Source organism: Zophobas morio, unplaced genomic scaffold, assembly GCF_036711695.1.
Source record: "Zophobas morio isolate AGI-343-1 ecotype UQ-CSIRO unplaced genomic scaffold, CSIRO_AGI_Zmor_V1 ptg000568l, whole genome shotgun sequence".
Classification (NCBI taxonomy): domain Eukaryota; kingdom Metazoa; phylum Arthropoda; class Insecta; order Coleoptera; family Tenebrionidae; genus Zophobas; species Zophobas morio.
The window spans coordinates 45,177-69,056 of NW_026972671.1; the positions used below are offsets into that span (position 1 = coordinate 45,177).

The 23,880-nt window shown below is 32.5% G+C and overlaps 3 protein-coding genes and 2 long non-coding RNA genes across 7 annotated transcripts; 3 read left to right on the top strand and 2 right to left on the bottom strand.

The window, feature by feature from the left end:
* Window positions 1–196: 196 nt before the first annotated feature.
* On the bottom strand, window positions 197–2,974 carry LOC135121341 (V-type proton ATPase subunit H-like). Its single transcript, XM_064045659.1, has 16 exons — window positions 2,918–2,974; window positions 2,759–2,822; window positions 2,621–2,708; window positions 2,206–2,308; window positions 2,010–2,147; window positions 1,845–1,930; window positions 1,618–1,700; window positions 1,445–1,555; window positions 1,295–1,382; window positions 1,124–1,210; window positions 1,000–1,068; window positions 900–948; window positions 752–842; window positions 596–694; window positions 423–536; window positions 197–368 (listed from the first exon to the last, which is right to left on the bottom strand). Exons 5-16 carry the CDS (start codon window positions 2,020–2,022, stop codon window positions 332–334), a joined length of 927 nt encoding a protein of 308 aa, XP_063901729.1. The 5' UTR covers window positions 2,023–2,147; window positions 2,206–2,308; window positions 2,621–2,708; window positions 2,759–2,822; window positions 2,918–2,974; the 3' UTR covers window positions 197–331.
* Window positions 2,975–11,245: 8,271 nt separating this feature from the next.
* LOC135121365 (dynactin subunit 2-A-like) lies at window positions 11,246–16,076 on the top strand. 2 transcript variants are annotated; one of them, XM_064045678.1, is made up of 12 exons: window positions 11,246–11,337; window positions 11,426–11,513; window positions 11,603–11,667; window positions 11,727–11,867; window positions 12,817–12,891; window positions 13,467–13,616; window positions 13,688–13,756; window positions 13,901–14,026; window positions 14,236–14,289; window positions 14,363–14,443; window positions 15,218–15,334; window positions 15,968–16,076. In XM_064045678.1, exons 1-12 carry the CDS (start codon window positions 11,263–11,265, stop codon window positions 16,061–16,063), a joined length of 1,137 nt encoding a protein of 378 aa, XP_063901748.1. In that variant the 5' UTR covers window positions 11,246–11,262; the 3' UTR covers window positions 16,064–16,076. The 2 variants fall into 2 exon arrangements, with proteins under 2 accessions (XP_063901748.1, XP_063901749.1); XM_064045679.1 differs by lacking the exons at window positions 15,218–15,334; window positions 15,968–16,076 and adding an exon at window positions 14,588–14,635.
* Window positions 16,077–16,166: 90 nt separating this feature from the next.
* On the bottom strand, window positions 16,167–17,395 carry LOC135121342 (ras-related protein Ral-a-like). Its single transcript, XM_064045660.1, has 5 exons — window positions 17,177–17,395; window positions 16,927–17,048; window positions 16,537–16,832; window positions 16,291–16,480; window positions 16,167–16,238 (listed from the first exon to the last, which is right to left on the bottom strand). Exons 1-4 carry the CDS (start codon window positions 17,322–17,324, stop codon window positions 16,471–16,473), a joined length of 576 nt encoding a protein of 191 aa, XP_063901730.1. The 5' UTR covers window positions 17,325–17,395; the 3' UTR covers window positions 16,167–16,238; window positions 16,291–16,470.
* A 1,565-nt stretch (window positions 17,396–18,960) lies between these two features.
* LOC135121343 (uncharacterized) lies at window positions 18,961–19,913 on the top strand. Its single transcript, XR_010278926.1, has 4 exons — window positions 18,961–19,045; window positions 19,165–19,504; window positions 19,672–19,737; window positions 19,815–19,913. It is a non-coding gene; the product is annotated as an uncharacterized LOC135121343 (long non-coding RNA).
* A 292-nt stretch (window positions 19,914–20,205) lies between these two features.
* Window positions 20,206–22,460, top strand: LOC135121344 (uncharacterized). 2 transcript variants are annotated; one of them, XR_010278928.1, is made up of 4 exons: window positions 20,206–20,532; window positions 20,599–20,705; window positions 20,757–20,997; window positions 21,047–22,460. It is a non-coding gene; the product is annotated as an uncharacterized LOC135121344 (long non-coding RNA). The 2 variants fall into 2 exon arrangements; XR_010278927.1 differs by having other exon boundaries at window positions 20,757–22,460.
* Window positions 22,461–23,880: the final 1,420 nt, after the last annotated feature.

The window sequence follows — 23,880 nt, forward strand, 5'->3', positions numbered from 1 at the left end:
ATATTTATTTAACTTACTAACAAACTAAGTAATTTGCGTAAAAACCTAATATTTTAATAGATGAATTGCTGGCCTGAAAGGTTGGGTGTAAACCTTTTGGCGTGAGAGGAAAATCAACAATTGTAAGGTAAGCTTGAGAGAGATGACTGCCGACCGTTAAAATCTTACTGATGTAGAGAGTTTTCAACTGTTTGCGCTTTATTAAATAGCTTAGCTTGGTAAACTTTTCTCAAAGAAATTTCCCGCAGCTTGAATTACGAAAGAAACCAATTACAAGTAACGTTTGTAAAAACTAACAGTAATAAGTTTAATGTGTATAGTAGGCACGGAGTCATCTTTTGAAATCGTGTACGGGATCGAGACTTGGCCTTAAGAGAAAGAAAATTACTTTAAGGCTTAAGATATAATACACAATTAGAAACCAATTAAAGGCTATCAATTTTTTTAAGGCCAAGAGAGCTTCGTGGCGGACGAGCGGGTGCTCGTGTTCCAATAGAGTAATTATAGTTTCCTTGCCACCGATTTTTTCAATGACGCTATTATTAGACCAGAAACAAGTTGATAATCTCGAATATCAAAGGCAAGAAGAAAAAACCTTTTCCCACAAGAGCAGTGCAGGGCGTACTGACCCAGATCGTGAGCAGCCACAGCCACGACAGTCGGATTGGAAGAAGCCAAAAGTTGGTGCAATCGTCTAAAGCAGACATAAAACTTCCAAATTTTATTTACTAACGCCAGAAAGCGAGCGCACCTAACCACCTCGTAGTCGTTGTTATTGAAGTTTACGGCGCTTTCGAGCCAGAACTCTTCGGATTTATGAACGGCGCTCCAGGAAAGCTCTCCTGGAAGTTCAAACGAAGAGCTTTATAAGAGTTGCGCACAACACGGCTGCGGTCTACCGCTTTTCACTTCAGCACAGTAGTAATCCCAAGAGCTCATCTCTTGAACCTTTTGTCTGTTAGAATATTACTAAGGTAGAAGCAAGAAACAAACACGCACGAGATCTTCGAGATGGTTGAGAAGCTCCTCCAAGTAACGCGGGATGTCGGTGTCTTTCCATTTTTTTTCCTGTAGTAAAAATCAGCGTAGCACCCCTTCTAGGACAGTTATAGAAAAAAAAAACCTTCAAACTTTGAAGTAAAGCCTTCAAGTTATTTGTTATCATAATCCCCCCGTTGACTTTTTTTGTTTCAGGATCCACCAACAAGTTCTAAAACAAGAAAAAATTTATCAACTTTCGGTCAGTGAACTAAGTTAGTATACAAGAACGAGTTTCCTACTACAAAAAAAGCACCAAAAGCGTGGACAAAGAGATCCTCACAACTTTTTCTTTGCTCGTTCTTAGTAAGATGGGCGTAACTGTGCGGATGATGGGATACCGTCTTTTTAGGTTCATGTAAAACAAATAATATTAGTTAATAATAATAAAAACAGAAACTCAAACCGAACAATCGAAGATGCGATTAGTTTATTGAATGTGAGCACCCAAAGACAAAAAAGAGTTTGATACTGAATCTGAAAGTTGCTCGTCCGTGTAAGCAGCACACCGAAAAGGCTATAAAGGCAAATTTATTTTACCACCACTTTGTTAAAAAGTATAAGAACATATAAGAAAACCTTTCTACTGAACCAGAATAATTGTAAAACAAGACTCTGTAAGAATCTACTTGGAGTAGCGTCATAAGGCAAAGCAGAACATCCTCAAGGCATTTATTATTATTATTATTAAAGTTATAAGGAAAAAAATTGACTTAAAAATTCACAAAACTGGATGCAAAATTGTAAAAGCGCAAAAATTAAAATAAATAGTAAAGTTCGAATAACTAAGGAAAGCATAAGAGTACGTCCACTGAAGCTTCCTCATATAAATCAAGTTTGGATGTCAACAAAACAAATACTTTTCGGCACAAAGAGGGCTCTAGTTCAATTCCTAATACCAGTCAATCATTAACGTCAAAAAATAAAGAACTTCTATAAAAATTAAATGCTATAATAGTTTTCCAACGAACCGATTTGCACCATCCCGCGAAGAACCCGCAACGAAGCGGCCACCAAAGACGCATCAAAAGAGAAGTTTACTATTAAATATACCACAAACTTTTGATAAGGACACAACTGCAAAGTTTCTAAACAGTTTTCTTTACTTTCTACTAAATCAGTCACAGTTTAAAATGCGTCCTATAATCTTACGAAATATACTCAAACCGTAAAGGGCTTCAGAAACTACCAAAAGCACAGTTCTTAGTAAGTTTGGTTGTTCAGTAATGTGTTTAGAAAAGCGAAGCAGAAGTTCCTTGAAATTATCAATCTGCACTTATAACAAACAAACTGTGTATAAGTAATTCGACAGCAATGAAAGTTAATAAGATATTCAAAGAGCTATTGTACGAAAAAAACATTGTTTTCAAGAGCTTTTCTATCATTTGTTATAAAATTATAGAAAAGCAAAGCACTTTAGCGTATAAGGTTAGTTTTTAGCTATAGCCTCAGTAAACTTCAGTTAGTTTTTAAAAAAATAACCACAAAAAAAAATCTTATCACCGCAAAAACATAAAAATATACAATATCAGCTTAATGTTAATACAAGAGGATACACTAAAAAAAAAATATGCTATATTACCTTTTCAAAATATACTTTTCTTTCCAACTTATCAGATTGTAAAAATTCTTCAATTGTGGATGCTTCTTCGGGAGATACTACTCCAGAACTATATTTATTATGTAGAAGATATGAAAATTTAGACATAATTAAGGTAACTTTACTAATTCGCTCAAATCCACTCTCCCATTATATTGATTGTGTAAAACCAAATTATCATAGTCTACAGCCAAAAAAAAACTATTATAAATTAATACTCGAAAGCATATAGTGTAAAAGTGTTAAATAAATTTTTAGTATATTAGTGTTATTAAGTACCGGATTGATATGTATTACGATAAGTCCCAATGTGAAATATTCTACGTCTATAAGTCATGAATTCCCATGGGAAGAAAAGCCTATTTTATTTTAAAAGGATTCAGCAAATAAAACAAGTCGCTAACGAGACTCCAAGGCAGAACGGTACTGTAATTGGTGCTTTTCCCTATGAAGTCACAAGGATAACTAAATTAGTAGTCCCCCTTAATTATGAGCGCTATTTAAGGAAAGGCTTCCAAACCGATAAATTGCTGGTTGAAGTGCTAAGTACAATCCCAGTTGGTATACTAAATACAAATGGCCGACACACGTAGTCAAAATCTTGTGAAATATTTAAAAACGCAAGTCAGTATAAAATGAACGGTCCGATAAGGAAATCGTCTTACTGTTCATAGGATACCCTCCGCGACTTTTCTTTGTTTTTATTTTTTTTTCTCTTAGTGGTTAAAAAGACCACCAACCCTGCAATACGAGGGGAAGAGAGATTAAGCAGTTAAGGATTTGTGACCTCTTATGTAAACTGTCATTTTTATAAATAAATAAAAAAAGCCCCCAATATCTTTATAATAATTTTGTCAAGTTAAGGCAATAGCCACCAGAGTATTAAGTAGTTTCCCCCTTAATTATTGTCTAGTTTTTTATTCACATAAAAACAAGCGTCAAAGACCAGTCGTTTTATTTCCGGAGCAAATTCAAGAAGCTTACACTGCACACTTTATATAACTCTATTTACGATACATAACTTAGCTTATATTTAATAAAATGTAAAGAACTTTACTGAAAAACCAGTACTTTGGGTGAACTTGAAAACTACTAGTATGAGGGATGGAGGCTGCGATGAATTAGCTCGCACTTAGCCACACAATAATATGTTTGCTTCTCGCAGTAAAACAATTACTTAAGGTTTTATTATACAAAATACCTAAGTCGATATCTGATACCTTGTTTGCAACTAAGCGCCTGGCACTGAGTTATCTAAATTATATCCTTTACCCCTTCAAAACCCCTCCACTCTAACATGTTTTCTCCCTTTGCATAGGTTTAACTAAGTTGTATCTTAATTTAATATTTCACATTATTGTTCATATATTTACTATTTGTTCTATTAGTTATTAAAAACTTTATATCTAGACGCTTTCTTTATAACTTAACACGGTCTTATGATCGTAACAGAACGAAAGCAAGCTGCAACGGGTGCAATTAAAATTTTTGAAAAAGTTACACAACACACATGTAATAAGTAGTATAACAAATTCCAGTACTTAATTAAGTGTTAAATATATTCATTAAACATATTAAGACCTACAATTAAAATATACTTCTTTGGAGTTGTTTAAACAGAAAAAAAGAGTCTTACAACGATAATTTTTTTTCCTTAAAAAAATGAATTTTTATCGTAAAGTGCTTTTAATTTATATTATAAAATTTCAATTTAGGCCTCACTTTTGGATGCGAAAGGGTTTCAGTTTACAAAAAACCTTGAAAATTTTAATATTCATATTGAAAAGAAGATAAAATACTTAGAGTAAATAATAATTCCTCATCACAGTAATTTATAGGCGCCCAACTGCTTTACCTGAAGTTAACAATAATTTCAGCTGTACTTATAATGAAAACTTAATCTTGTATGACTTTGAATAACTTTTAAGAAAATTGTGTATTACAAAATTTACTTCTTCCTTTAAATTGAGAAAATTAACGAGAACAATCCATCCACAACTTTAAAAAATATATCCTCTCAGTAAAAAATGTGTTTTGGTTCCCTTCAGAACTGTATGCGGTTGAAAAATAATGTAAAGCCGTTCCAGTTTATGCAAGGTAACAAAAATTAAAGTATTTTCTTGCTTTAGCAAAAATATGGTCTTACTAAGAATTAACTTTCATCTGAAAGAGTCCTTTCATTTATGAAAATATATTTAATCAAAATATACATGGCAGTTTACGGGAATTTAAATTTAGGAATTGATATCTTTTAGCTGAAAGAATTTTATTAAAAGTAAGTCATTATCTTTTAATTAGATGTTTAACTTAGACTACTAAACATTTAAACCTTTATTTTACATAATTTTGGTTAAAGCTTCCATAAAATTTATTTAAGAGCAAACTAGATAATTTTTTCTAAATTCAACACTAAAGAAGGTCTGATTATATTTTTTTAGTAAATAACTCCTTTTTCTGAGGCACACTTCGTATTAAAAGGAAGAGGGGGTGGGGTATCTTTTGGAAATATTAAAAAGGAAATACTTCATATCTTTAGAATAGATCCTCCAATCCTTAGATCAAAACATGACAACTTACAAATTTGAAATTTAAAAGCTAAGCTTGGAAGTTGCTTAGATAGATGATGATGATAACCTTGAAACCTTTATTTTATTTAACTTTAATATTTTTATTCTTACCTTTTTATGCTTACAGTAGCCAAGTTCTCTTACATACAATGATGGGTTGGGCAAATAATGCATGGGGTGCAGACAAAGAAGATTTTACAATGGGAATGAAAATGGTACTAGTGGATGCTTTTAACACTTCAGAAGAAAGTATTAAAAGTTTTAAAGTACGTTTCCTATTACTATGTCTTCAGTGAGTTAAAAATTAATTTTTTAAAAAAAATATTGAATAAAATGCTTCTGTAAGGAGGCTGGTCACATTGTTATATGCTCGCTCTCTGCAGGAACTTTAAAAAAATGGGATCCTGACTATCATAAGTATGTAAACAGTAAAATTGTGGGGGGGAATGTGGTATGTGGAAAATTATACTTTTTTTGTTTATTAGAACCATTATATTTTTTATGTTTCAAGAGCGGTAATCAAAATGAGTTTTGGCTCGATATTACTATGTTAGAGGACTTGAAAGAATTGATGAAAGAAAGATGGGCTTTGTCTAAAGAGAAAGGTAAGTAAAATAGTACGACAGACTATTTAATGTATGTTACATATCATAATTTCATCTTCTAAGGTTGCGATGGCATCGAAGCAGACAAAGTAGACTGCTATGAAAATTTATGTGTTGCCGGTATAATATAAAATTTAGGAGATAGCAGCAACTTTACACTAATTTTTTAAGAAAGAAACGAGGCTGATCTTCTTCCTTATCAAATTGCTTATAATATCTGGCAAACTAATGAAGCTCATCGCTTAAGGTAACTTTATTCGTTAATCTAATAAGAGTTTTTCTCTTATTCGTCCCGTTTCGTTGATTACTTTTATAGTGAAAACACTTACCAACGAAAGAAAAATCTATGTTTCTTTATATGTATAGGATGGCCATAGGATTAAAAAATTGTGGAAGGTTAGTTAATGAGCTTCATGTTTATTACGACTTCGCTATAGTTGAAGCTTGTATCACAAATGGGAATTGTAAACCTTTTGAACAGTTTACTGCTGCTAATAAAGCAGTTTTCGGAGTTGAGTATGCCGAAGGTGACTTAAATTCTTACTCGTGTATACAATTTAAAATTCTTTACTTATACACTCTTAAGAGAAAGAGGAAATCTGCAATAAGTCAATTAATCTAAAAATTGCTACCAAGTTTAGCAATAACGGTGAATATAAAAATTGTTTTAATGGTAATTAAAAATTTTATAATAACAACTTTTTTTAATAAATATTAATTGCCTTTTATAAAAAACAGCTAGTATTCCTTTACCTGATACGCACTATTTGAAACCTGATAATTCCAAAGTTCCAGGAAAAAACTGTAATATAAAAGAAAATGCAGATGTGGCAGGTTTTCTTACCTTTCAATGCTAAGTATTTTAAGCGTTAAAAACTTAATTTATTTTCTCCTAGACAGCACACGTGAAGAAGATAATATATTAAATCGGATTGTTCGTCTTAGAAGTAACATAACCTGGTCTAGTGATCTATTTAATGAGAGTGCTTCAGGAAGTAAAGTAACTATTCTAGATGGGATGAGTCGATCAAAAGGTTATATTAGCGATCTCAAGTCCAAAGGGCATGTCGTCCTCTGCTACGTAGAAGCAGGCCTGCTCCGTTTGCCCCCTGGCTTAGGAAAGCAGGGGCTTTTACAAGAAGGCCTAATGGGTAATCCCGTCTCTGCTAGGAATGAAAGCAACTGGTTGGACATTACAAAGTTTAATGAGGTGACTAGCTATATAAAACCCTTATGGAAATCCTTGAAAGAAAAAGGCTGCCAAGGAATTGATGCAGATTATGTAGACTGTTATTACTATAATTGTGTTAAAGGTTTCAGCCAAAGAGAACTTAAACTTCATCAAATAAGATTTAATACTTGGTTAGCACGAGAGGCCCACCGATTGGGCCTTGCTATAGGGTTGAGAAATTGCGTGGATCTCATCGGGCAATTTTCAGAAGTTTTTGATTTTGCTGTTAGTGAAGAGTGTCTAGAGTTCAATGATTGCAAACAGTACCAAAGCTTTTATAATCAAGATAAAGCCATATTCGCTATCGAATACTCCATAAAAAAGGACCGGATTACACTTTGTTCAGAAGTTTCTAGTTATAAAATGCAAGTAAAATATAAACTTGACCGCTGGAGTAACTGTTTTCCCCGAGAAGCTAGTTTACCTAAAACCGAATACTACACCTATACAGAAGTTTTAGACCTGCCTGTTATAATTTATAAAAACAAAGAAAACTTTGAAAATACGTCTGTTAACCCCACCAACTTTACAAAAGGTAAAATTTAATGTTTTCGGTAGATATTTTAGTTCTAAGTAATATTTATAATAGATTTAAAAAAGTTCAGTACTATCCCAAAAGGTTATGTACCCAAAGAATATATCTATGCAGCTGTGTTAATAACGCTGTCTATTTGTATAGCTATACTACTTATAATAATAATAATTTATGCAATTATAAAAAAATGTAAAAGGAAGGCACGAAAGCTTAAAATTTCTAAAAGTCGTGGGCACAATCAAAGCGATGATAAAGGAAAAATATCTAAACTACAATTTCAGTCCGATAATCGTTTACTCTCTGAGTAGTCTATTACTTTCTTAGAAGTAAAAAAAAATAAAATCTTCACAAAGTTATTACTAGCTTGATTGAGAAGTCAGGAACGAGCTATAAAAAGTTACAGAATTTATTATAACTATAAAAATTTTTGGCTAGAATGCAACCCAAAGAGAAGTGCCTTTTCCATAGCTGAAAGAAACTCTAACATTAGCAGTTGTCACTAGTGCCTCTATCAGGACCAACTTACTTCGTGCAGCTTCATAACCACGTTATAAAATTCGCTTCGTCAGTTGTTAGTATTGTATTAACTAAGAAAAGGAAAGTCAGTTAAGCCATTTTTTTTGAAAGTAAGGTATAATATAGTAACTAAATTAATATTTTAGGGAGATGTATATAGAACTATCTTGTTTTATAATTATTATAAGAAAAACTCTTTTGATTTTTGGCGTTTATTTATACTTAAAATATCTTAAGAGTCCATCACTCACTTTTGTATCTTTGAAAATAATCAGTAACCCTTATAAAATAACTTAGATATTAAAATCTTTGGGTGTAGTGCGAAGTAATCAGTAAAGAGTTCTAGTCCTACCTTCTATTTATTATATAGAAATAAGGCACTACAGTTGAATCGTGAGATTACTGAAGTAAAGGGTTTAGAATAACACTGGTGACAATATTCGGAGTTGTTACCTCGATCGGGTTCCAGGAGAAAACCTTCATATTTAAATTTCTAACAGCAGTTAATCGTATGGCTGCATTTTACGCCAACTAAGTAAATTGTGTGCACCCATTACAATTAAACAATTGAGTTTTTTGTTTTTTATAAAATTATTACACCCCTGCCGAGGAGTTTCTGGCTATTGCTGTTCAATCATTTAGAAATGACGTAACTTACGTTACCCAAGTAAAAATCACGGTTTTAAGTGACTATTAGGTTCCTGGTCATTCGATTGGTCTAACTAACTGTATGGTTCGAAGAGGAACTAAATGATGTAATTTACCAGAATATATATATATATGTGGCCGATCTAGCCTACAGGAATCTCTATCAAAGTTTATTAGTTGCTTTAAGATTTCACTACTTCTTTTCATTAGAGGGCAAGAAAGAGGAAATATAGTAACTAATACTAGGTCGTTCTGAACCAAATCCGATCAAACAGTTCCATAACAGCACTATTCCATCTGTTAGCCAGTGTCCAACTAGCTAACTTTACGACATTAACCTAGGGACAAAAAGCAATCCTCGCTTCCATGCAGTGTATACTTGACTACCTCGAGGTTGTAAGTAACTTTTTAACATAAAACAAATACTTTACCTTTAAACTAACTAATTAAGCGAACTTGAATCGTGCTAGTGTTGGTTCTTTGTTCGATTGGTCTAGCTTATCGGGGAAATGGACGAGGAGCTAAATAGTGTTGTTTACCTGTATACTATTATATATCATTTAAGATTTTTAAAATCGGGCTAGGTACAGTAACCATAAATTAAAAGGTTATGCTATGCTTAAAATGCTACAATGATGGCCATAGTTACCTGCTGGGCGAATCATAACTTTGACATGGGTAACGCAAAAGTTATACATCCATCTCATTGGAAGTAGACAGAAGATAAAAAATGACGAAGTTTAAAAATCGTGCAAAAGGCCACCTTGAGCGCACTCCTGAAAATTTTTCTCCTAGTTATTATATGAAGTACTGATTTTTTTTGTGCGTTATATTCTTCTATAGAATTTCCTCCGCCACGACAAGAAGCAGATTAAAATACAATGTTCTATCGCTAAAGCGTTATTCACGTAAATGTGCGAAAATTTATGTCAAGCTGTTTCTAAGCTTTAGTTGCTTTAATCTTTCATTAAGTGAATTTTTCTAAAGCTTATTTTAAATATAATATATAAGCTCATGTGCAGTGTTATCCAGTGTTAATGCTTTCGTTATATCACTGCTTATGCCAGCTGTATATTAGGGCTTACCTCATGTGGTTTCAGGTTAAGCTACTAATAGTGACTACGTCAACTGTATATGTGGATGGCGCAGCACAACTATTTACGTTTTTTCTGTTAACCTACTCACCGATAATTTAGAAGTATTCTAACAGAAGGCCACCGCGAAAATCACGATAAAAAATGAATTAAAGGTCGTTTGTGAGATATATTATTGTATATGAGGTCATGATTCGTATATAAAACATAAAGAAATATATGAATGTCATTAAATATACTTAGGAAGTGTGTTAATAAAATTTTTGCTTCCATTTAAGGTAAGTATCTATCTCATTTAACTCTTACTAGGCACCAAAGCGAATTTTTCCTTTCTTCTAATATCAGTCTTATTTTTATTTTTTAATGTCTTAATCAACTCTTATATGTCTTTTCTTCTTTTAAGTAATAAAACACAATTTACTGCTTCTTTTTGTAGTCGGTATAATTCTCGAAAGCTTCATAGAGTTAATTACCTTTTTTGGTTATAGAAAAGGGGGAAGTATAAAGGGGAGTCGCATTTATCGTTAGCCTCGCCTAGCTCATCGGTAAATACATACCACTAAGGCTAACGGTAAAACATCTTTTACCAACGCTCACTATATTAAGTTCTAAGAAAAACTTCTAGTCCACAGGGCATTTTCTAGGGTGCACCAACGAATAATATTCAAGCATTGTTGACCTTTTTAGTACTTTAATGTTTTCTCTTAAGAGTCGCTATTAGTAAATAATAAAACAAAACAAAGTTTATAAGGCTAATAGGCATCATTAAAATTTAAAGATACAGCAAGGTAAAGCATTTTGTTATATATAAACCTAAATATAGTAAGGTAGAAAGAAAAGAAGAAACTAAAATACTTTCAGTGGATTACTTTTTTATTTTACTGATTCGCTTAAGAGCCTGGAATAGTGAGTCTACTCACTCACTCGAGAACAGGGAAAAATTGCCTTCTCAGTAATTACAATATAGACATTTAGCATTCCCTTTCAAATTATATGACGAGAAATAGAGATTTACTCTACAAGTGTTAATAAGGAATAAAAAGAGCATTAAAGTTAAGCACAAAATTTTGTACATTGTAAAATTCGCCGTACTGAATTTCTTTAATGGCGTAGGAGAGGGGTTATAGTACCGTAAGAGACCTTTCTGAAAGAGGCTTAACCCACAGAGTAACAAGTTAAATAAGTAAAACCGTCACACTGGGTCGGAGAGTTGTCGTCGTAGCTCAGCGGCATACTTAAGGTTGAGGGTTCGACTCCCTCCGACGCGACTCTCTTTTTCGGCTTATGATAGTCGCGTATTTAACCTCACCCTCATAAATTCTAACACAGCCTCCGGGCTGACCCGAAATATATCAGTACGAACTGCATACTCGGTACTAACTCTTAATTACCTTTCAGTATTAATTTTAGTTTTGGTTATTTTCGGTCATGCCGAGATGTGAGCCTGAATGCTATGAGTATGCAGGCATTCCTGTTGAAGAACCCGAAGCGCTAATTAAAAAAGTTTATAAATAATATTTATAAATTTTAGTCAATATTCACTTATTAACCTTTTTTTGAATTAAACTATTATACTGCATTCTCTCTAAAGGATGCAGACCATGAAAATGTTATAACAAAGAAATTAGACTATCGATCAGCCTTTGATGCTTTCTCAGGAAAATTTATTGCTGACTCTAGTACTTATAAAAATATATACTATTATTTTTCACCTATTTTACTAACTGTCCTAGTTTATTTTTATCATAGTAACTACATATTACAAAAGATTTTAGTGACACATCTGCGGTGGTAGTAAAAGAGAGAAGAGGCCTTGCTTATTATTATGAACTAGTTAATATAATCTTTTATAAATTTTAAATTCTTTCTTATAAATCTGCATATATATCTAGGCACCTCAGGGCGAAAAGGAAACACTTATTCAAAAGTTTAATCGTTTAAAAGCTGAAGTTATGCAATTAAAACAAGAGCTTACTAATGGTGATTACGAACGAGAAACTTTGGATGTTGATCCCGCTTCTTTTTTAGATCAGGCAAGATGTTCACACTAGTCTTTTTATAAAAGAGATTCGTTTTAGTGCTGTATATGCTGAGTATTATTTTGTCGTCACTTTTCTTTATTATAGTGATATTAATTTGCTTTTTTTTTCGAAATTTCAAGCGTTGGTATCTGAAGTAACCTTTTTATGAAAGTCAAATAATGAAAATGCGTTTTATTTACAACTGTTTTATCTATAAATAACATTTATATATTATAAATAATCTAAATTTATGTTTTTAATTTCAAGAATAAATAAGTTTAACTTTATTTTACTCTTCTATAAATAATTAAGTTAAACTAAATAATTATCTTTTTAAAGTGTCCATACATTTTTATCAATTGCTCACTCGCTTAAAAAGAATATAGTAGAAAGTTATAGTGTCATGCAACGTGCTGCCGTGCAAAAAAATAAAAATTGAAAAGCTTTTGTCAAGTTGTACTTGCACTTTGTAGATTTACATTATTTGTCACTTTAGTTAGTTGTAAGTAAATCTTGTTTAGATTTTATTTGTCACTCAGTAGCTTAATTTTTCTTTGCTATTAGCAAGTTTATCTTGAAATCTTAGTTGAAGTTCGTAAAGTCGGCTTTGCTAAGCAGGATATACAGGAGCACTACTAATTCAGAGATGCGAAATATTAGTAAAGGCAACTAAGCAAGGGATTTCGAAATGTTCAATAAAATTAGGTTGTACAGAGCTCTATAAAAACTAAAATAAGGATAAAAAACTGTGAACTTCGAGTACATCTGTAATTCACTACTCTAAAGCCCTCTTATCAATTCGCTTTTGACCTCAGTGGTGTGGAGTTTCTCTATAGAAAAACAGTGTGACCTTTATGGCGTTGACTAGTTAGTCTGTTTAGTTCAGCCTTTTTTTTATTACTGCATTTTAATTAATTTGATTTTTTATGTTTTCTATATTATTTATTGTTGTAACTTTTAGATTTTCTTACTACAAAGAGAGTTAGAATGTTTACCATTGCTGGATGAGAAAGGATCTACGGATCCATTATCTTCGGTAAACATTTCTTTAAATTTTTTTATATATTCATTGCACCGTAGTATATATGATAAAGCTTAATAAATTGCACAATTTTTGAATTCAAATTTTTTTGGATTAAATTTTGAAACTGTTTATGTACATCACTTTTACATATTTTCTGTTTTTTATAATCTTGGGAATGATAAAGTACACACTATTTATTTATTATTACAAAAGTATTATTTTTCGAAGTACCTGACATAAGTGAGATCGATGTTATGTTCAGTGTATTTATTTCTTCAATTTATATACTTATTGCTTTAAAATATAAGTAAATTATTAATATAAATAATTTGAGTAATCAACCTTTTTACATTTTTTTTTAAATATTTTTTTTAAGTTTTTAGCAATTAAATATTGACAAAGCATCTTTAATAAGTCTACTTTTTATCATTAATAATTAGTTAAGTAAATCCCATAAGGAAGCTGCCTTAACTTGAGTTTAGCAATATTTTGTTATAATTTTTTATTGTTATTTTAATAATATTAGTGTAAAGGATTGCTCTTAGTCTTTTTTGGCGTACCTCATTTTATTTTTTATAAACGCGTAGATTGCCGCTACGCTGAACGACTGCGTCACAAAGTTCCAAGCTCGGTCGTCTGATGCGCCAGATTGCGAATCACCGGAGACCAGCGGAGATGTTATTACGTATAAACTTTATTATAGGCCGGAGCTGGCAAAATGTCAACAGTTTTCGCAAGTAAGAGGAGTTTGTTAAGTTTTAGAGATTATAAAATCTTAATCTTAACTTTTGCTACTGAATTTGCATAGCTCTCTTCTTTTGAAGAGCGCATATCGGCTCTGGAAAAAGTGGCTGGTGCGAACCTGGGGGCAGTCATGGTATTGTATACAAATCTATCCACTTTGAGCCCGCACATCAGTGTTATAACTTTTTTAACTTACCACATCCATACTACCATATGCATCTTTTCAGCTTAAAAAAAGCGCCAGATCTGTGATTCCTGATAAACTTTTTTTCTTTAGGGAAAAATTTCCATTCTTTTGGGCTTGAAGGGAAAAGATCACAACTTGTTTTCTGTTTTGACTGGCATCGCCGAGCGCCTGAGTTTTCTTGGCCTCTCCAGCGAGACCCTGGAAGCCTTGAAAAACGTAAATAATAATAAGCCAATCAGTTTGGGTTTTGGATTTTCTTTTACTGGCAAGTGATACTATGCTTGCACCCATTTAAATTTTTTTAGGCTAACGAAAAATAGATTTTTTAATTTTATAAATCACTGTATTTTTAATTTATTAATAAATTTAAATAAGTTTACTTTCATCCCCCTTTCGCACCTGCAAGCAAATTTATTTTCATTTAGATCAAAAACATTTCTTCTTTTAAGAATGCAGAGCGCACTCCCGCTTCAGAAAAAGTACGAATCTTGTATTCTCTGCATTTTATAATCCATCTATTTTATATTTCAATTTCTACTGCTTTTCCACGAGGAAATTGAGGAGTTGTACGCGTCGCTGACCCACACCATGTCTTCGTTGGCGCTCCTTCCTGACGTCATCCAAAGACTAAAAGTACAACTCTTTTATTAAACTCTTTTAGTATAAATAATAATGACTATTGATATTTAAAAATTACTCTAATATTCTTCGCATTTATAAATTTTAATTTATATAATTATATATTATGGTTAATTATTACTGAGTTCTATATAATAGAGATTTCTTCAAATACTAACGAGTTATTGAAAACCATTTATATTTTTCAGAGTTCCTGTTTACTATATATATTATAAAAAAAGACCTTTTTATTTATTTTTTATTTGAAAAATTTACTGAGTTCAGAATTATTTTAGAATAGTTAAACTACAAGATTTAATTTCTTACACTTCTATAGAATTGCTATTCGGTTAAAATGATTTTCTTTAAAATATTCTAAAATTTATTGCATAAAATGTTTATTGAATAATTTTTTGTTATATTTTTCTTTACAATTTGTATTTTTTAATTTTAATTTAACTAATTTTAAAAAGTATAATTTACTTCATATTATTTGCTCTAAAATCCCGGTTCATTATAAATTTATTTTAAATTATATATGTTTTACTTAAAGAAAGCGCGAGTTTTAATATATTTAAGTCTATTACTAAATTAATTTTTTTCTGTAGAAATACTAAATTTGTTTATATAGGTTTCAATTTGTGATTTAACTTGTACAAACTCGTATAGAGTTTGCTCAAGTGGAGTGGTAACATAAAAGTTTGTTATAATTTTTATTCGGATTTTATATTAATTTCTGTTATAATAATTTTTTTTAAATCGCCTTTATAAAAAAAATAAAACTTTAAGGTTTTGAGAAATGTACACGAAACAGCTGTTGAAAGTATTAACACTCTTCTAACTTTGCAAAACCGGCAGGAGAATTGTGAAAATCTTCTGAGCACTCAGCAAGCTGCTTTTACTGAAGTATAAAGATTTTAAATTTTAAAATTATAATTTTACATATTATGTTTATGAAATCTATTATAGTCCTGTAGATGCAGAAATGTATAAGCGTTTATATTTAAAACTATTTATCTTAATGATTTCAAACTTATAATTAATTCCTTGCAAAGAAGTTTTTAATACTATCAGATTTACTGGCTATTCAAACTTATTTTTATAAATGTTTTTTTAGATCTTTTGTAGTTTTTTGTGCGTGAGAAGCTTTTATAATTGTAGTCAGCTTCCATTAAAATAATTTAAATTTACATCAGTTAGCAAGCAGCAATTTTTACTTTCTATACTATTACTTGCTTTGTATTTTATTTATTAATCCGTAATTATAATAATTTACTTTTTAGCATCTTTTTAATTTTAAAAATTATTTGCAAAAGCGTTAATTGAAGAATTAAGGAAATTAAACAATTAAATAGTTGTCATGATCTTCATGAGTTCTCACATCTGTTTTTTAATAAGAATGTTCATTTATAAATTAGTATAAAGATTTAAGTTCTCTCTACATATTTTAGTTTTTTATCTATTTTTAGTATTTAATTTTTTATTTGTTAATAAAAAAAAGTTGGCAACGTGCTTTTAACTCGTTTTTTTATAAAACAGCTGCAACAAAAAATGAAAAATAATATGGAAGTAATTATAAATAATTTTTATTCCTTCAACGAGAGACTCGCAAAGTTGACCCGTGAAAATAAATAATTCGTATCTGTTTTTTTTTCTTTTTCACTATATTCTTATATAAAAGTATAATAATCTGTTCCCTTAAAGTTATTTAAATTTTGGCTAAAGTCAGATCTAATTTTAGTTTAAAAAAAAAAATGCACATATAAAAAAACTTACACACGCTTGTCAAATTATTTATTTTAAGTCCACGCTGGATGTTGTAAGATTTTAAATAGGAAGAAATTATTATAAAAAAATAATACCGCTCAACAATAAAATACATAGGCGGATTACGCAGCGATGAGTTTAGTAGCTCTCTATAAAATCACTTAGAAACTCAATGGGTATTTCACGAACCAAAAGCGCACTATACTGTTTTGAAAAGGTGTTTATATCTACTTAAAAGCCATAATAAATGCGGTAGTGTCAAGTATTTTTTATTTCTAGAGGAAACTGCACAGTTTACTTTATAGTTAATAGGCGAACATAAAATTAAGAGGAAACGTTACAATAATAAGCACTTCTTTTTACGTTTCTTAGTTTTCTGGGCTGCTTTTTCTTTGTTTTTCTTGGCAATAATGAGCCGCAGAAGAGCTTTGTATGCCTCATCCACATTTTGCTTAGTCTTCGCAGAGGTTTCCAAGTACGGCACGTTCCAGCTCTTCGCCTTACTCTCAGCATCCGCCTTGGAAACCACGCGCTCTTCAGTTAAATCACACTTGTTTCCAACGAGTATAAAGGGAACACTCTCGTCTTCATGAACCCTTAAGATCTGATCCCGAAAATTATCAGTTTCCTGAAAGGTCTAATTATTTTAATAAATAAAGATAATAAAAGTTAAAAATGGGTAGTTAATGCTTTCAAGGCTATACTAGAGAAATATTATAATTGAAAATTACCATTTTTTCTAGTAAAGAGAAAACGCAAAAAAAACCATCGCCAGAGCGGTAATAGTTGTCACGAATAGCAGCGTAGTCTTCCTGTCCTGCAGTGTCAAGAATATCTATTCCGATTTCAGCTCCTAATAATGAGCGTGTTTAATGATTGTATTATTGACTAACACAAAAAACTATTAACAATATAAATAGGTGCGTAGCATATAGATGAAGTCAAAAAACCTTATAAAAAAAAACGAAAAATAGAAATTACCATCTAAATCGAAGTTTGTCTTTCTGTAACTATCGGCTTTAGTGGGCTCATAGTCTTTAACGAATTCCGCATACATAAATTGTAAAGTTATAGCCGACTTTCCTACGCCACCAGAACCAACCATTATAATTTTATGAACTTCGGACATTTTCTAAACTTTTAACCAAAAGTACTAACTGCCAAGCTCTTACAATCTCAGCGGTGTATGCAACTACAACTTCCTCCCCAGCAGGTCAAATACAATAGGATGAAGCTTCTAATACGTTATAAAAGATGTTTGGCTCGTATTAGCAGTAATGCATTTAAAACAAAAGTAAGCCCCTGATATACTAATTTGGTAAATAGGAAGTTTTAAAGCTGGGATAGGCTCTTAATTACGTATGACGTGTCAGCGTGGAGCACAACTTGGAAAAGTAGGTCATAAACATTGATATGGATTTTTAACCGATCTTCTATTGGAAATAAAAAATGCGAAATCTTGTTATATTACTAGATTGGGCAAAATATAGATTTTACGTCGTCACGTTGCCTAAAGGAATGAAACTAAACCATTTCACAATGAAAATATATAATTGCATACTTTAAAGTGCAATTTTCCATTCTTTTTACTTTGAAAAGTAAGGTTTGACACCCATTTGTAATTTTCGTTATTTAAATTTCATTTTATAAGAATTCCTCTTAGTTTTTTTTCGTGCTGTTTCCACTTAAATCAGTTACAGTTTAAGAACTTGGTTTAAAAACGTAATTTTAAACCCAACTTTTTACAAGCTACTAAGTTATTAATTTATCTGTATGATTAAAAAATTTTTTTTTAACCTCTGCTGTAAGAGTATGTTACTTAAACCAAGTATCTTCCTCCTTTTTAACTTAAACTTCTTAAATATTTTCAGGAGGGCAATGCGAATATAAAAATTTGTTAGTTAAGCAAAAAAAAAGTCCAGTATATGCAAGAATTTGTTAAAAATTCATATACGATATGTTATGGAAGCCTTAAACTATGTCTATAATTATGTTTTCATCTACATGAATATTTCAGCTCCCTCGTTATAAGTTCTTTAGGTTTTTTAATAAAAAATGGAATTTTACGCTAGCATTTATCGTGAATTTATATGCGCCCTTTCTAGTCTCATAATACGCAAAATACTTCTATCTTATATCCTTAAAACGTCTTAATCAGAAAAGAATTTTTTTCTGGAGAAGAGGCGTAAAAATTTGTTAAACGATAATTAATATATATAAACTACATCCGTCATCAATCTTTAGTGTGGTTTACTAATAAAGTACAGAAAATTAGATTAATGACGTTTCCAGTTATTACGTGTGAGTGTAAACTTTGGAGTAAAAGCATTGCAACAATGATTATGTTATAAATAACCCTTATATGGTACAAACGTATATAAGCGTCTTGTAAACTGTTAGCTAAAACAGGCTTTTTATTTTATTTTTTAGGGTAGATCAAAATAAAGGTTCGTACAAAAACCTACCATCATACTCGCTGCATATAAATGGGTTTATAGTTTACCAATCGTATATACGTTCCTACTATTTTAATGGATAACAGATATAATTTCTGTTTACTTTATATGGAAAAAAAAGCTTTAACCAAAAAAATTATGTAAATTCAAACTTTCAGATTAAAAGCAGTAATATATATTACACATGTTTTTTAAATTATATAAGCATTAATCTCTTAAATATTTTTTTCGGCGATAATTTATTATTTGGCTAACTCTTTAAATTTTTAAAGTTATTATAACTTAATTTCCTATTCCCTCCAGATCGTGAGTTTTAAATTTGGTAGAAACATTGAAGCTAAGTTTTTTACTACATTAAAGCTGCTCTGAAGATACAGCATGGATTTTTTTAAATGTAATGATTTCGACTAACTATTGCTTAACTTTATTTTTGTGTATAACTTACGGTTAACTTCTAAAAAGAGTAACTATAAGTTATTGCGCGACAACGTTGTCTATTTTTTTAATTTTAAGGTAACTCTACTTCGGGAGGCTAGGAACTAGCAGTCTTCACAACTTTGGGCCAAGTGGCAGGAACTTATTCCAGACAGCCTTCCCTCCGTATTTCGGGTACACTTGATAGTGGTGACTTTAGCCCCGTGCTCGACAAAGCAGTTTGCGTTTTTTTTTAATGATTTTTTGTGCATGGTAAGTCGAGCGCAGATTACGGGCACTTAGACTTGATTCGGGCGAAAGTAGGCCCCAGCTCCGGGAGGAGTAACATGTATGTTCCTATTCTAGGGGGGGGAGTACAGTCCGCGGTTAACCTCTGGTCACCCACCACAGTTCTAAACCATGACCCTGGAGAATTGAGGTGCTTTTGGTCAGAGTGTACTTTCGCCAGTTTGCTTTTTAAAATATCGAGCACCTGTTATAGTCATTGACTTAAAATTTGTATGTTGATTGGTAGCCTAAAAAGCTTCTTTATTTTACTAATAAAGTCATGTTTATACTAATCAATATTTATAATTGGCACGGTAGTGTATTATCCATTTTTTCCTGCAACGCAATCAAGTACATGTGATTTTTTTAAAGCCCAAAGAAAGTGTACTTTTATAATACATAAAATCCCAAAAATGAAATCTGTTTATTATTAAAGCGATATTTCAATTACAAATTTTTAGGCGCCCTTAAATAAATCTAATATCAATGGATCACTATGGCATTAAGAACAAAGCTCTGAAAATTCTACCTTAAGGATCTTTCTGTATAATGAAACTATTTAATTGATGGTTAAAACCGGATGTTTAAATATATAATAAATAGTTAGAATCGTAAAGATCAGGTTACCTTAAATAAGTTGTTAATAAAATTATTAAGTTCCCTAGCTGTTAAATGGGAAAGAATTACAGACAAAGTTTAATATTTTTTAAGCACAAGTCAATACTTGCACTTGCATTCTGTTCGTGCAGTTGGTTCGAAATTGCATGCATTGGCCTCTAAAAATCCCAACCTTTGCGTGCGTCTTCTTTGCTACTAGCATGGAAATTTGGCTTATTGCATGAACTTAACCGAAATAACCTATTGATGTTAGTTAAGATGAACTACATAATGGCTGTCTAAGAAGAAGTAGTTGCGACCGATATAAAACGCGTAAGCCGCAGCAAGCAAGGAACCATAACTAAAATAATCTATTTTATTAAGTACGATTGACTTTGCCCAGTAACATAATGCTCTTCATTATATCACAGCCAGAACGTAGAAAAGCTAGCACTAACCTATGGATTACAGCTACCATGAAGATTTTATTTAATTAAGGAGCATTTCTTTCAAACCGTGCTCAGGCACCGAGAATTATCCTTAATACATGCTCACTCTTAACGAAGAGCTTAACAAAGAAAGGTTACTAAATTCATAATTCGTAGATTTTATTGTTATAACTTGTTTTAACTTATAATCGAATACTAGTCGTAGCCCAACGGGATCTACCAATGAAGACTAAGAATTGTAAATGACTTGAACAAACTAAGTCCCCTGTAGAAACGGAGAGATCGAGGTTGGGGAAGGCACCAAAGGTAGGCGCGTACTGCATATAAACCCTATCATTTCTAATCGTTTTACGATAGTAACCTAGGTGCCCAAAGCAGTCTTTTTTTACTCAATAATTTTCTACGATTGTTAGACAAGAGAATAACCCTAGAATGCAGGCTGGGCACTTAATCAACACCGTTGTCTTTAAGGGATCTTTACAGGAAGCGGAAGTCTACCTTTCGGTGTTCGAAGCAGAAACTCATGGACGCAGGTAGATACAAAGTTGCGCGTGGTTATTAAACCTTTATCGAACAGAACCTGATCCGATGAAGCATGGTACTCATACTTGCCAGAGATTGTTTCAGAGACCAAGCCTGTCGTTTAGGGTCAACTTCTATGAGTCTACTCTTGCAAATTGAATCTAGGCGACAAATGGTAAACCTGGTTAATCAGTAACTTATAGGGAGTTAAATGAGTTTGGAAGCGCAATACCTACATCGCGTTAAAATTAGCGTGGAATTAGTTAATTTCCTCTATTTGTGTAATCTCGTGAAACAAAAGTCAAATCCCTTTTCGAAGGTATAACTATAGCAAATGCCCAGTGTTGTTGGTAAAATGGCTTAACGTACTACAGAGCGTACAATTTCTTTTAACCTTAACAGATTAATAAGCAAACACTGCACAAAAGCAGTGTAAGGGGACATACGTGCTATAAACGCTAGTGTAGAGACAGGTGCCTGTGTGTGCTCTTTTATGTACGAATTCTGGTCGCTTACATTGTGCTTTACTAAAGCGATGTGAGCTTAGGCTAACTTTAAAGATCCTCTAAAACAAATGTGTAGACTAGGTTTACTGTTAGTGCCTTTACTGCTGAGAGCTGAAACTCTTTTTAACTATCTTACAGTAATTGTACGCTCTTAAGTGGAAAGTGAATTGCTCTATGTTCCCAGACTACTTCTCGTATTTTTGCATGTAACAGCCAAGCCCATACGAAATTGGCGTCTAAGACTTTTAGTTCTCTGCATCTTTCATTGCATCTCTGTAGTAGCGGCATAGAAAGAGGACTTTGATATTATTCAAAGGACAATATTACATATAAAACCACTTTTAACGAAATACCGACTAAGAATGTTTTGGTCCTTCCTTAGACATGAGCTCAGGAGTCTATGTTCTTACCATAGTGTTTTAATGGGTCATGTATTAGTGTTTCTAGCTAGGATGTAGTGGCTATCAATGATACCGTTTACGCGTACCTTAATTGGCGTTGCCTTTTTGAACTTGTTTTTAATTATATGCAGAGCAAAGCCTTCGAGTAAACTTGATTTTGTTCTAAATTGCTAAGTTATGCAGCGCGTGCTTATAACGTATCAAATTTATGAGGGAAGATCAAATTGCGCTTCATGCTCTTAACCGCTGAGCTATGACGACAACTGTCGATCTCGATATGGATTTCTGTTTCTTTAAACTTTCCACTTGAGTCTAAGTTCGCTCCAAGACACAACTCTACCCCCTTTACCATTCTTATTCTACGTGCCTGACTTTCTTTGACTTCAGAACACGAAACTGCGGATACCGTATCAATATTTTCCTTCTGATAGACGCCTACATTGAGTACCCGAGAGTTAAACAAGGGGTGAAAATTGTAGAGGACTGGGAAAGGTAGTAGAAGTGCATAAAAATGGCGAATTAAAGTACAATGTTCAAGAAATTGTCTTAATCTTTTGTTTTTAAGACTATCCGCCACGACACACGTGAAGTAACCGCCTTAAACGCCTGTTTGATAAACTGAAAGCACTTATCTGCCAAAGGCGACGTCTTATCCTAGTGGCCATCTCAGAGCGCCGAAGACAAGCCAGTGCTAAATTGAAGACACTGATGCATTTGAAAGGAGGCGATAACATATTTTAACTATAAATGGGAGACCAAGATGAGCAGGCGAATGCGGCCATTCTTGTTAAACGGGTCAAAATAGCCGTCATGCACCACTACCGCCTCCTGGCTATGGCTATATTGAGGCCAAGAGTGATATAAACTATGCTACGCCTTCGCTAGTCATATCGCTTACCAAAATACGCTACCTCCTCTCTTAAATGCCTATGAACGATTTAACGACCACTCGAGCTAGTTGTTGCAAACGAGATTCAAGCGATTACCCAAGCGCTATCCAAACGAACATCTGGGCATTAGTAATGGAACGTTTAAGAAACTGCCGTTAGCAGCGATGCATTATCTGTCCACCAGGTAATCCAGTAATGGCCTTTATAAACCTTTTTCAACGGGATGGAAGACGGCGACTATTGTAATGCTGCTGAAGACACCGAGATCGGAGTCTGCGACCAACAAATACCTACTCATCAGTCTCTTGGCAAAGTGGTCGAGGTCGCTTTACTGAGCCATCTAACCCTGCTAGAGTTCCGGTTAAACACCGAATGGACTACTCGCGTTTTTAACTTTAGAAAGGCAACAGGTGCTGTCTTCCTTAACGAGTTGGACATAAAGGTCTGCTGCACAAGCTGCGCGCCTTTAACACCCCTCGCAATCTTTACAGTGCGCTGAATTCATATGCTTATATAAGGTCGCTCCTTTAGTTACTATGATCCTGGACGGTGGCTGCGTTGCTAAAAAACTGTTTCAGTGGCAAGTGAAGCCCCTTTTTCTAATAATTCAATTTGCTTGAAATTTAATATCAAGTAATAGTTAGGGGAGAATACACCCTCGATTTCTCGATCATCAGACTTTCGTTATATATCCATTGTTTGTATATTAAAATTTTGTAGTCTAGAGGCTTATATGCATCGGGTTTCCGATATTTAAGCCGTAAACTTCGCTTGGCGATTATGTTCATGGGAAGGTTGTTGAATAAAAAAAGATAATCAAGTATGGCTTCACTCAGTATTCCAACGGAATTTTAGATGTTTAATTATGCAACGTGTTATATTTGAGTACTTCTTTCACTCACCATACATTGGGGTGCGTCCTTGAGAACTGAGCTAGGAGACAACACTACAGTTTTCATAATTCTGTTTTTATATTCCTCGTAAATATATTCACTTCCTTTGTCTGTTCGAATCTTTTCTATATATGCAGTTTTGGTATCTTTAGAGCTGTTAGTTAAAACTGCAGGTGGAGTATTTTATGTATGATCATATACAGTTCCTTTCCATGCGTATTGTCCGTGTTAGTGTATGCGTATAACATACTATCATCTGAAGGGTTATA

Excerpts from the sequence above, each read along its gene's own strand:
- LOC135121341 (XM_064045659.1), bottom strand. Across the intron at positions 949-999 it reads TCAACCATCTCGAAGATCTC|GTTCAAGAGATGAGCTCTTG; the intron begins GTGCGTGTTTGT and ends AACAGACAAAAG. Across the intron at positions 843-899 it reads CTGTGCTGAAGTGAAAAGCG|GAGAGCTTTCCTGGAGCGCC; the intron begins GTAGACCGCAGC and ends TTGAACTTCCAG.
- LOC135121365 (XM_064045678.1), top strand. The coding sequence starts at position 11,263 with ATGCCGAGATGTGAGCCTGAATGCTATGAGTATGCAGGCATTCCTGTT. Across the intron at positions 14,444-15,217 it reads ACGTCATCCAAAGACTAAAA|GTTTTGAGAAATGTACACGA; the intron begins GTACAACTCTTT and ends TAAAACTTTAAG. Across the intron at positions 15,335-15,967 it reads AGCAAGCTGCTTTTACTGAA|CTGCAACAAAAAATGAAAAA; the intron begins GTATAAAGATTT and ends TTTATAAAACAG.
- LOC135121342 (XM_064045660.1), bottom strand. The coding sequence starts at position 17,324 with ATGTCCGAAGTTCATAAAATTATAATGGTTGGTTCTGGTGGCGTAGGA. Across the intron at positions 17,049-17,176 it reads GACAAACTTCGATTTAGATG|GAGCTGAAATCGGAATAGAT; the intron begins GTAATTTCTATT and ends GCTCATTATTAG. Across the intron at positions 16,833-16,926 it reads TCTCTTTACTAGAAAAAATG|ACCTTTCAGGAAACTGATAA; the intron begins GTAATTTTCAAT and ends TAAAATAATTAG.